General features: G+C 32.7%; 1 protein-coding gene across 3 annotated transcripts; it reads right to left on the minus strand.

Moving 5' to 3' along the window:
- Positions 1-434: 434 nt before the first annotated feature.
- LOC142636728 (disease resistance protein Roq1-like) lies at positions 435-6,924 on the minus strand. Of its 3 annotated transcripts, none has more exons than XR_012844378.1 (6): positions 6,125-6,924; positions 4,813-5,917; positions 4,242-4,697; positions 2,659-4,128; positions 1,863-2,554; positions 435-1,003 (listed from the first exon to the last, which is right to left on the minus strand). XR_012844378.1 is itself a non-coding variant. In XM_075811014.1 (5 exons), the coding sequence occupies exons 1-5, from the start codon at positions 6,625-6,627 to the stop codon at positions 2,381-2,383; spliced, it is 3,708 nt and encodes a 1,235-aa protein (XP_075667129.1). In that variant the 5' UTR covers positions 6,628-6,924; the 3' UTR covers positions 435-2,380. The 3 variants fall into 3 exon arrangements, 1 of the variants encoding a protein (XP_075667129.1); XR_012844377.1 differs by having other exon boundaries at positions 435-1,708; XM_075811014.1 differs by having other exon boundaries at positions 435-2,554.
- Between the last annotated feature and the right edge of the window lie 6,172 nt (positions 6,925-13,096).

A 13,096-nucleotide genomic window follows, 5' to 3' on the forward strand; every position in this document is an offset into this window, starting at 1 on the left:
GAGACTCATGGTAGGTCAAGCATGAAGAAAAGTAATTTAAACGTGTGGACTTTTATTTTAGGAAGAAGAATAAATTACAATTTATTTATACCCTTAAAGTTCATGGTAATTTTGATTTTAGTCTCTAAAGTATCAAAATTTGGACCCACGCTTGTAATGTTACATCACGTTTGGATTTTGGATTTTAACACTTTTATTTCTGCTGATGAAGTGTCCACTAAGTTAAAATTACGCCATTATTCTAAACTCAAAACAACGAAATTTCTATATTCAAAACTACATCATTATTCAAAATTACGTCATTTTGAGTACTGTGGCATGAAGACCCACGTCTTGAGGCACATGAAACGCTAGAGAAGACCATTGACAACCCAAACTTTAAGGCGCAATGCTTGAAAATTGGAGCAAATCTGAAGAAAATAATGAGCGGGGCATTTTAGCAAACACAAGGTGTGCATGTTTAAAATTGGAAATGAGGAGCACAAGGTCACATTAAATCTATCAAAAAATTTACACTCAATTCAGCAATAGCACATTATCAAATAACAACTTGCTGCATTACTAACAAGTAACAACATTAGTATAACATAGGAAAAGGTCCTTAATCTACACTTTAGCAACAAACACAGGAATGGCAACAAATGGAACAGCCTTCTGCAATGTCAGTCCGAATTTGTCTTTTGTGTAGATATCTTCGGGTGTCATTCAATCCGGAAGTTTCCAATCAAATTGGTGAATGAGAGAAGCTGGCAACAAACCTGGGCAAATCCACTGCCCAGACCCAAATGGAATAAAAGTGAAATTTGTTCCTCAAAAATCCAAAACTTCAGTACTCATGAACCTTTCTGGTATAAATTGTGTTGGCTACATGAGACCTCGGGCTATCACCCATGCATTTACAATCACATGGGTGTGCTTAGGAATGGTGTATCCACAAATTTCCACATCAATCTCAGCATAAGGCACACCAGAAGAGTTGCTGTTGGATGAAGCCGCATTGTTTCTGTAAGCAAAGATTGTAGATAGACGTGGTAGTTGTATCAGTTCCTCCATTGAACAAGTCCTGGTTGTTAAATGACAAATGCATAGAGGTCCAACAGCTATATAATTAACTGTAAGGTTTGTTGCTTGGATAAATTATAAGGTAGCATTTTGGGATAGTTTTACCTCCTCTCATGTGAATAGTGTATTCTACTATAAACTTTATTAAGACTTGTCATGAAATATTGAATAGTTATCCATTTATTCACTTCTCATTCTTTGATTACCAAATAGAAAAAGGTTTTGCAAACTTCAATTCATTTTTTCATTACTTTTCTTTCACTAACTTCAACTGCATATAGGTGTGCAAATCATGGAGCAAAATCAACATTTGAACGGAGCGAGGTGTATTTTGGAAATTTCTTCAATATGAACCATATGCATTTGTATATTAATAGAAGTTTAACAGATATGCTTAGCCAAATAAATAAAATAAGAAAGAGTATTACATGTGCAGCACACCAAAAAGAAAAGTTATTTAATCAACAATAAGAGCAATTTGACAGTTAATTTAAATGATTTATCATTTTGAGCCCTTGAGAGCTGAGATCATGACCAATATAGTGAGAGCCCAGGTGGGCCTTTTGGTCCCCTTCTTCCATTAAATACAAGTGCACCAACAAGAGAACAATGAAAAACTTTGTATCATTCCAACCTGATTAAAAAGCTAAAAAAGAAAGTGATACAGTATGATTTTAATTATTGAAAAAAGGTAACGCTAAGAAGAAAACAGAAAAAGAAATTATGTCCAGGAACACAAAAAAGAAAAGAAAGAAAACAATTAGATTTATAATGGCAGGAGAAGAAGGATGATAACTTACAGGTAAAAGAAGAGAACAAAATTCTGTTTGAGGTGCTAAAATCTAGATCCTAGATTTCATAATCTCCCAAAAACGTAATATACAATGTTACCAAATCTTCGCCCACTGCGGTTGCTGCTGTCATGTGCAATAGTTTGATTGGGATCTTCGATGTCCTCCTTGTATACCAAACGGACCCCGATTTTCTCCACCTCAAAGCCCGTGATAGCTATTTTAATCTCAACTTGATGGAATTCCTTCGCATCAATAGAAACGCAAGGGATTTCCCAATTGTGGAGATTAGATAAATAGAGCAGCCCAAGGTGATGCGATTTAAGTTTACCATATTTTTCCCCTATATGAAAGTCAAATGGACAACAATTTTTTTGAAATCCATCGACTTTAATCGATTGAAAATTAATTAGAGATCGGTGTTGATGACGCTTGCTGGGTACAAAAACAAAGCACAAAACAATTCCCCTCCACTCATCACACTCATTAAAAGGCACCTGTATGTTCACTTTTTTTATTTTAAAATTTTAATCCAAATTTGGGAAGCTACGTAGTAGATATAGATATCTTTGAAAAATGGAAGAAGTAACAAATGAGCTATAAGGGTCTTCGCATATGTTCACTTCTTTAGACCATGTCGGAATTTCACTTCCAGGAATAACAGAAGGTAATCTCCTCCCTAGTAGTTTACCACTTTGTCCCTGAAATATACAACACATGATGTTGAGATTAAAAAAATAAAAAATAAAAACCAACACACGGACAGGGACAGAGACAAAGATATTTAGAAAACAGAGAGAAATACCTTAAACAAGTTACTACTGCTTTGAATATTGTCAGCCAATTTGAAGCAGTTGATACATTTGAAACATAATTGAAAATGACATGACCAGAAGGAATCATTTTGTGATTCTGGCAATCTCTTTAGTGAGGTACAATTGTTCACACTTATACATTCAACTTTTGACGGAAGATTTGGTAATGACCGAAGCCTCTTGCAACCATCCAAGTCGAGCAATCTAAGTTCAAAGAGTTGAGAGATGCTTTCAGGAAGGGAAATGAAATCATTTCCACTTAGCCGTAACGCATTTAAAAGGGATAGGCAGCCAATATCATTGGGAATCGCTAAAAGATGGCAGTCCCGAAGATCCAAATCTCTTATAGGCATACTTGATAAGAGACGCAATAGCGCACCCATGGGATCTAGACTTCTTGGCAAAGAATCAAATGGAGATGATGGCCATTGACGCTCACTCAAACACACTCCCTTGACAATTTGAAGGCGAACGGTGGAGGAAGGCAACTCTTTTATAGCTGTACCACGCAAATAAAGATCCGACAAACTTTCCATATTCCCCAGGTTCTCTGGCAAGTTGACAATTTTTGAGCATCCAGAAAGATCAAGATTGCTTAGTTTCTTCAAATAACAAATAGTGCTAGGAAGATGCAAAAGATTTTTGCAATCTTTTAGATTCAAAGTACAAAGGGCACTCAAATGTCCAATGGAAGATGGCAACACTTCTATTGCTGTTCCTTGTAAATAGAGTGTTTCCAGACCTTTGAGATTCCCCAAGTTCTTGGGCAAGTTGACAAATTTTGAGCATCCACGAAGATGAATATAAGATAGTGACTTCAAACTACAAATAGTGCTTGGAAGAAACACAAAATTTTTGCAATCTGTTAGATCTAATGACCAAAGGCTAATCAGAAATTCAACTGATGAAGGCAATTCTTGTATTGCTGTTCCCCTCAAACTAAGCTTCTCTAGACTTACAATATTCCCCAAGTCCTCTGGCAATTTGTCCAATTTTGAGCATCCAAAAAGATCAAGAAATTTAAGCAATGCCAAACTACAAATGGTGCTAGGAAGACACACTAGATTTTTGCAATCTTGCAAGATCAACTTATTAAGGCTAGTCAAACATTCAACAGATGAAGGTAATTCTGTAATAGCAGTGTATTGCAAAAGAAGTTCCTGTAAGCACTTCATGTTTCCCACAAATTCTGGAATTCTCTTGACTTTTGAGCAATGACTAAGATTTAGAGTTTTAAGAGACTCCATTTCAAACTTGTCTGGAAGACAACTTAGTTCTTTGCACTGTTCTAAATCAAGAAGAATAAGCTTTTTTAGATTCCCGATGGATGGGTGCAGCTGACATAAATTTGAACACCATGCAAGAACTAATTTCTCAAGATTTGGGACTCCAGTGAAGTCGGGACTTATAATCAAAGCTGACGAGCCAGCCAAATCGATGAACTTTAGCTTGTCAAAATTCTATGAGGAGAAAAGAAAAAAGTTTAGAATAATTAACTTCTGATTGTCTATTTAAAAAATTATAATACTATAAAACCGCAAATTTGTATGAGGATGCTTATTAACGCTCTTACCTTCATTCCTTCCCAAAGTCTTACAATTTTGCTCCGTTGCAAACGAAGTTGAACTAGCTCACCTGGCTGGAAATAAGGCAACGATTTTGAAGGATAATCACTCCATTCAATAATTCTTAAATTATTAGGGAGGTGTGTGGGGACATGTAGAAGATTAATATTACGAATTCTCAGAAATTTAAGATTGGGCATTTTCAAAAAGGCGTTAGAGTTCCAAAGTGGCCCTGTCTGGTTTTTTGATGATGTGAAGCCTCGCCAAGATAGAGTCCTTTGGACCCATCCATGAAAAGTAACCAACAAAGCTAACCCTCGCGAATATAGAGAGCTTAGAATCTGATCTTGAAGATTAACCAATAGAACTGACCCTTGCGACCTCCAACATTCCTCTTTTTCTTCATGATAAATACTTGTATCCTTGGCTGGCCTGATATCTATGGCTTGAACTGCTTCGGTTCCCTAATAATAAAAAAGGAATTCGTGAATTGAAAAATATATTATAAGCATAACTATGCATATTTAAACTTTGCTGAATATGAAGAAATTGAATGAACTCAAGTAAATAACCTCTTACCATATTGTTTCTCAACACATGATCAATGTCCTTAAAAAGCCACAGTATCCTATGCTTCCCAGGCTCATCACGAGAGTATTGACAAGCTTTATTCCTACCCATTTCTCCTAGTAAATTGTGCATCTGCAATTTATTAATATCTGAAATTTTCAAGAGAGATTTGTCAATGAGTTCCCTCAATCCAATTTCAGGGTAGAGGTCAAGACTATGAAGTATTTCTACTACATAATCTTTCTCCTCATGATTAAAGAGGCATGCAATATATAAAAATATTTCCTTGACTAAGTCATCGAGTCCATCAAAACTTATTTCAAGTACTTGGATAACAATTCTCCCAGGACCTTCTTTGAGCCTCTCTAAAGCACTCTTACATTCAACAATACTTTTTCCAAACAAAAAGGAACCCAAAACCTCAAGAGCTAAAGGAAGACCATCAATATAGTTTAAAAACTTGTTAGATAGTTCTAAAAATTCATCTGGAATGTGCTCTTTTTTAAAAGCTCTCAAAGAAAAGAGATGACGAGCATCGTCATATTCCAATGGTTTAACTTCATATATTTCGGATTTAGTTAGTGAATGTGTCTGCAACAAATCTTTGTATCTTGTTGTTATGATAATTCTACTGCCCAAACCAAACCAATTACGCTCTCCAGCCAACCCCCGTAACTGTTTTAATTGATTTACATCATCAAGAACAAGAAGAATTTTTTTGTGACGTAACCTAGTCTTGATTTTGTTAGATAGATCATGATCATCACCATAATCCAAATGGGTTTCCTTCAAAAGTTTAAGAATAAGGGTTTTTTGAACTGTGGGTAAACGATTTTTTTCACAAACTTCCCTAACATCAGAAAGGAAACAAGAATCGTCAAATTCTTTCGAAACCTTATCATAGACAAATCGAGCAAGAGTTGTTTTACCCATTCCCCCTATGGCCCAAACCCCTACAAACCGAACATCATCAACCTGATCTAAAGCTAAAACAGACTCCAATTCCATAGCCTGAGGGTAGATTCCTACTAGGCCCTGATTAAGTTCAGAGAATTTATATCTAACTGCACACGATATATGTCTCACAATGCTCCGTATTTCTTGGGTCTCAGGGCTGCAATGAACAAAAAACAATACGTTGAGTTTGAAGTTTGAACCACCAATAAATAGGAGATGCGAAAAATATGAAAATTGTTTGGCTTGTGGAAAAAAAAAATTAAAAGAAGTACAAAACAATTATGTAGATCTGCTTTAGGTTCAAAATGAAGTTGTATATACGAAGTGGGACATGTGAATAAAGAAATACATCAAATTAAATTACCTAATGTTCTTTAAATGACATCCGGCGAGATTGCCCACATGACTCAAAGCATCTCTCCATGTCTGCACCTTCTTCTCCTCAAAACGTTCTTCATGTTTAACAAAGGCCTCCTTAAAAGCTCCCAATTGTTTCCGTACATCAGAAGGATCCACGTAATGAAAAATAGGGAAAATTGTCATTCCTAGCTCTTTCTCGCATTCAATGATCTTTGCAAGTTCATCCAAGCACCAAGATGAAGTTGCATAGTTTTCTGAGAGAATGACAATAGCAAATTTCGATTCTTCTATAGCTTGCAACAGTTCTGATGAAATAGATTTTCCTCTCTCAAGTTTTTCATCGTCCCTAAAAGTGACAATGCCTTTCTGTACCAAAGTTGTGTATAGATGATCAGTGAATTTGTAACGAGTGTCCTCACCTCTGAAACTGAGAAACACATCATACTTCCATCGGCTGGTAGAAGAAGTTGAAGATGAACTTGGTAAAGATAATGAGTTTGAATCCATTGAATCACGATATAGATCTGCGGGGGGAAAAAAATCAATTATAACTGAAGAAAATTGAAAAAGAAAACAATTATGAAAGAAGAAAAACTATTTGATGAATTCCCTTCATCAGAGGGGCCAAACATAACCTTTTTTTTTGGAATTTTATGAGCAAGAACAACTGAAGCTTCACAGTTGAGAACTCAGGGGGAGTGTTATCGTAAGGCTAAATTGTGTAGTAGGGAACGGGATAGGTTGTTGGGTTTTGTCTCTAGCTGAATTGTGTAGTGTTTTGTTCAGAACTAAAGTGACAGTCTTTTGGTGGTACTGAACAAAGAAAGTAGGGAAAGGAAAAATCCAGGTAAGTTGCAAATTCCACTCATTTTTCAATTTTTACTTTTTGTCAAATTTGAAAGGAAAAATTAAATTGTCCCTCGGGTCAACTTTTTTTTTTTTTTTCCCCTTAATAATTCTATCAATAAAAGCTAGACAATTTTTGCTTTTTGTCAAATTTGAAAGGAAAAATTAAACTGTCCTTCGGGTCCACTTTTTTTTTTCTTTTTTCTTTTTTTCTTTTTCTTAATAATTCTATCAACAAAAGCTAGATTATACTTAAGTTAATTTTTTAGTTTATACTCGGCACACTTTTAGTATGATGATCACCCTACAATTATAAATATTTGTGAAATATAAGAAGCAAGAGCTAGAATTTATGTCAAGGTTTAAAAGAAAAAGGTTGTTTGGTTTATATAAATTCGTTTCCTTTTTTTTTTTTTTTCTTGACCGAAGTTTTTCACGTCTGTAAAAAAAGAAAAGAAAAAAGTCATGATCATAGATGTAAGTGCACAATTTGTACCCAGACTCAAAAAACAAGTAATGAGTTCAGGCCCAAAGAGCCTTATACATTGAAATTTGTAGAGTATGGATTTAAAACGTAGGTTTGGGATGTTGGAAAGTTGATCTACAGGCTAGAATGCTGCAGTCTATGCAAATAATAGACGAACGTAACAAAAAAACCTCCTCGAATATAAGCCGATGACAAATTGTATAGTCTTTCTTTCTTTCAGCAAAATATTACAATTTTTTAGCTTTAAAAAAAAAAAAGAAGCAGGCCCCCTTTTTCTCTTCTCTCTCGTCTTCTTATATCCTTTTTCTTCTTCCCTAATCCATCTACGTGTAACATAGATATTTTTTCCAGATATTTGTCCCATCCATTACATTTTTAAAGTCTTCAAACAATAGCTAGAAGGCTGAATGCTACTGTTCAGAGGTCATTTCTCCATAAATGCAGTTAGGGAGGTAGATGTAGGGCCTTTAATGTGGTGGTAGTAGCTTTTTCCTCAGATATTTCTCACTCATTCCTACTTCTAGCGGGTGCTTGGATTGGATCACTCCTTTATCCAACAGATCTTTCAGAATTCTGTCCCTAAACTGTCTAGCAAGTCCTACGGCCTTTACTAGGCCTATCCGAGGAGATACTCCTTCCCAGACAACTTCTCGGACCATTATAGTGCGGATTGACCTGTGGGTCTAGAGGACTTTGAGTGGACAGACTTGTACCAACTAACCAGACCCAAAGCCCAAATGCTTTTTTAACCATTCCCCCCCCCCCCCCCCCCCCAATAGAAAAAGTGAAAAAAAAAAAAAACTATGCAAATTGGATGCCAAAAATCTATAATATGAAATAATATTAAAAATACCTACACAGGTAACTAAATATATCATTTTTAACTCAATCAACTCGGTGTAGTCGTAGATCTAACATTAAAAATATTCATGCTTGAGAAATATACGTTAAATTTGTAATTAATTTTGTCAATTTCTTCATCTATAATACATTAATTTAATAACTTTAGTAAAGAATGAAAAAATAGGTAAAACAGAATCATAATTTTAATCCTTAAAAAAAATGGATTGACCGTATAACCCAAGAAAATCCTATCTGGCCCATTTTTTAAAATGGTTAAATGTTTTTAGTCATAACCATGTTATTTTTTAGGCTTTAAGTGAATAAACAAATTAGAGTCCAATTCTGACATGTTTAAAAGAAAATAAGAAAATTACTAAATTTTATATAAAATTAAGAAATTTAAAAGCTTCTGAATATCTTGTAAGAGTTACTTTTATATCTAGGAATTAATAATTAATAATTATAAAAGTATAAAACAAAAAAAAATTAAGTTTATTTTTTGTTCTTTTTATATTTAATCTTTTTAATTTTACATCTAAACACATATATAATGAGTATTATTGTCCCCTTTTTTTTATTCTTATCCTTCCCCTTAGGTTTTTTCTCTTCTTTTTTCTTCCTTTAAGCATAATATTAATTTCAAAAAACAACAGAAAATTCTACACTTTTTTTTTTCTAGTTTTTTGTTATCGTACTTGGTATACACGTATATTATGAGTTTTTTTTTTAATTTAATTTTTTGCTCTTTTTGTTCAGCTTTATTTAACCGATTGACAAGAATTCAATCAATGCCCTGAACCTAATATTTTAAATTCACATAAAAGAATGGTCGATTGATCAACTATCAATCGAAGACCGATCAAAAGAGCTCAATTTTAAAGCAAAAAAGAAAAAGAAAAAAAAGAGCTCGATTTTCTTTTCTTTTTTAATTTAACAATATTTTAAGAAAAAAGAAGAGACTTTTTTTTTATTTTTTTCTACAATATATTTAGTAAAAAAATTTATAAAAAAAAGGGTGCAAATTTTCAACCCTTCTATTCCCCACCAGTGTGCACAGCTTTTGAGGAGCAGAGTGAAGATTGGGGCTTCGTCACGCGTATGTAGGAAATTTCTAATAAGCTCCATTCAGTGTATATTTACTTTGGTGTGGTGTACTTTTTTTTGATGGGATTGGCATTGGTGCACTATCACTTCGTTCAATGAATCTTTTGCTTTAGCATACAGCGTTTCATTCACTTCAGTCGCAGGTCACGTACAAAATTTGCAAGGAAGCTTCGTGTTTTACTTTTGCTTTATGACCAGCCAGTGAGTGGCAAGGAGAAAACTGATATCTAGAGCCAGTCGAAAATGGAAATAGTGGTTTCAGTTTCGTGATGCTGTGGGTTCTAGTTCTTTTCTTCTTTTTATATTTCTTTTTAATCAGCTATGAAGTTTTTTTTTTTTTTTTTGGCGGAGGAATAGCTATAAAGTTTTCTCAACAGTTTACTTTTTAACGAACAAAGTGATGGATTTTTGTGACCAAAGTTAGGATTTTTACATCGGGGTGATTAAGTGAATTTAGGAAATGGAAAATGGGGAAGAAAAGTGAGAGAATGATTTTTATTTATTTTTGAGTTTAGTTGGAGTGATCTTAAGAAGAAAAATTTTAACCGTAGTAGAACACAAATTAATTCGGCCAAATATGGTATTTGACCATTTTTGCCCTAAAGTTGTATATAGATGATTCATACATTTGTAGTGAGTGTCCTGTCCTCTGAAATTAAGTAAGACATTATACTTCCATCAGTTGGTAAATATTAGGAGTTCGAATCCATTGAATCATGATAAAGATCTGCAAAGAGAAAAATGAATTAGAATTGATAATATAGAAAATTGTCAGTTGAACTCTTCGTCAATACAGATGGATGAAGATAACCTGCAATAAGATATGAAAAAGAGAAAAAGAAATACATCGATTAAGTTTGAAAATTTTCAATTATTTGCAAGTTTAAAAAATGTTTTGACCATTTTAGAGGTTAAGTGAAGTAGGATCCTTTTTTATTTTTTTATAGATAATTCAACTTATAACGTCTACTCTTAATAATTTTATTTTATGATTAAAGCAAGATATGATTTTTTTGGTTTAGGAAAGAATCAACACTAAATCTCTTTTCTATAAACAAAAAATTTTATTAATTAAACTAATTGAAAATCGAAACCCTTTGTTCAAGAAGTAGGTTTGAGGGTTGATTTACGAATGGTAAAGATATTAAGCATCATGTAACATCCTTTAAACTAAATTAAAAATGTGGTCTCAGCAAGTGAAATAAGATCTTCAGCACGCAAATCACATATATCAAAGGGATTGGTTGTTGGGTTTTGTCTCTGGCTAAATTGTGTAGTGTTTTGTTCAGAACTAAAGGGACGACAGACTTTAGTGGTACTGAACAAAGAAAGTAGGGAATGGAAAATCTAGGTAATTGCAGATTCCACTCATTTTTCAATTTTTGCTTTTTGTCAAATTTGAAAGGAAAAACTAAACTGTCCTTCGGGTCCACTTTTTCTTTTTTTTTTCTTTTTTCTTTTTCTTAATAACTCTATCAATAAAAGCTAGATTATACTTAAATTAATTTGTTTGGTTTATACTTTGCACATCTTTAGTAGGATAGTCACTTCAGAAGTATATATGTTTGTAGAATGTGAAGAGTAAATGCCAGAGTTTATGTTAGACTTTCAAAGAAAAAATTTGCTTGGTTTATATAATTTTTTTTTTCTTGAATGAAGTTTTTCACGTCATCAAAAAAAAGAAAAAAAGAAAAAAAAAGAAGAAGTCATGATCATAGAAAAAGACAAGATAAAAAAAACTATGCAAATTGGATGCCAAAAATCTACCTCTTCTAATACACGTTCCACATGTAAAATATGAAATAGTATTAAAGATGCCTACACAGATAACTAAATATATCATTTTTTTTTTTGGGTTATCAAAATACATATATATATATATATATATATATATATATATATCATTTTTTAACTCAATCAACTCAGTGTAGTTGCATGTAGATCTAACATTAAAAATATTCATGCTTGAGAAATATATATGTTAAATTTATAATTAATTTTGTCAATTTCTTCATCTATAATACATTAATGTAATAACTAATAATAAACAAAATGAAAAAATAGGTAAAACAGAATTATAATTTTAATCCTTAAAAAAATGGATTGACCGTATAACCCAAAAAAATCCTATCTGGCCCATTTTTTAAAATGGTTAAATGTTTTTTAGCCATAGCCATGTTATTTTTTAGGCTTTGAGTGAATAAACAGATTAGAGTTTAATTCTGTCATGTTTAAAAGAAAATAAGGAAATTACTAAATTTTATATAAAATTAAGAAAGTAAAAAGGTTCTGAATATCTTGTAAGAATTACTTCTATATCTAGGAATTAATAATTAATAATTATAAAAATATTAAACAAAAAAATATAAGTTTATTTTTCATTCTTTATAGTTTTTATTCTTTTTAATTTTATATCCAAACACATATATAATGAATATTATTGTCCCCTTTTTTTTATTCTTATCCTTCCACTTATATTTTTTTCTCTTTTATTTCTTCCTTTAAACATAATATTAATTTCAAAAAACAACAGAAAATTCTACACCGTCCTTTTTTTGGGTTATCGTACTTGGTATTCACGTATTTTATGAGTTCTATTTTTATTTAGTTTTTTGCTCTTTTTGTTTAGCTATATTCGACCGATTGACAAGAATTCAATCAATGCCATGAACCTAATAGTTAAATTCACATAAAAGAATGCTCGATTGATCAACTATCAATCGAAGACCGATCAAAAGAGATCGACTTTTTGCTTTTTTTTTATTATTATTATTTTTTTAAAATTTAGCAGAATTTTGGCAAAAGAGAAGACACTTTTTTTTTTCTACAATATATTTAGTAAAAAAAAAATTTATAAAAGAAAGGGGTGCAAATTTTCAACCCTTCTATTCCCCACCGGACAGAGTGTGCACAGCTTTTGAGGGGCAAAGTGAAGATTGGGGCTTCATCACGCGTATGCAGAAAATTTCCAAGAAACTTCATTCAATGTATATTTACTTTGGCACGGTGTTCTTTTTTTTATTTTTTTATTTTTATTTTTATGGGATTGGCATGGTGTACTTTCACTCCATTCAAAGTATCTTTTACTGTAGTTTACCGTGTTTCATTCACTTCAGTTGCAGGTCACGTATGAAATTTGCAAGGAAGCTTCGTGTTTTACCTTGCTTTTTGACCGGCCAGTAAATGGCAACGAGAAAACTGATACCCAGAGCCAAAGAAATAGTGGTTTTAGTTTCATAACAACGCTGTGGGTTCTAGTTCTTTTCTTCTTTTTAGGGTCTGTTTGGCATTAAGTTTTAATACAATAACTTATATTTTAAATAATATTACACATATTTTCATGTATTTTTTCACCCACACGTATAGCAAAAATACCCAAACAACATAACTCAAATTATTTTACTAAACTCTCTCTCTCTCTCTCTCTCTCTCTCTCTCTCTATTTTTTTTTTGGGAGGAATAGATATAAAGTTTTCTCAACAGTTAACACTACTTTTTAGTCAACTAAGTGATGGATTTTTGTGACCAAAGGTAGGACTTTTACACCGGGGTGATTAAAGTGAATTAGGGAATGGAAAATGGGGAAGAAAAGTGAGGGAATGACTTTTATTTATTTTTGAGTTAAGTTGAGGTGATCTTTAGAAGAAAATTTTAGCAGTGATAGAACCCAAATTATTTCGACCAAATATAGTACTT

This window comes from Castanea sativa, chromosome 5, assembly GCF_040712315.1.
Source record: "Castanea sativa cultivar Marrone di Chiusa Pesio chromosome 5, ASM4071231v1".
Taxonomy (NCBI): domain Eukaryota; kingdom Viridiplantae; phylum Streptophyta; class Magnoliopsida; order Fagales; family Fagaceae; genus Castanea; species Castanea sativa.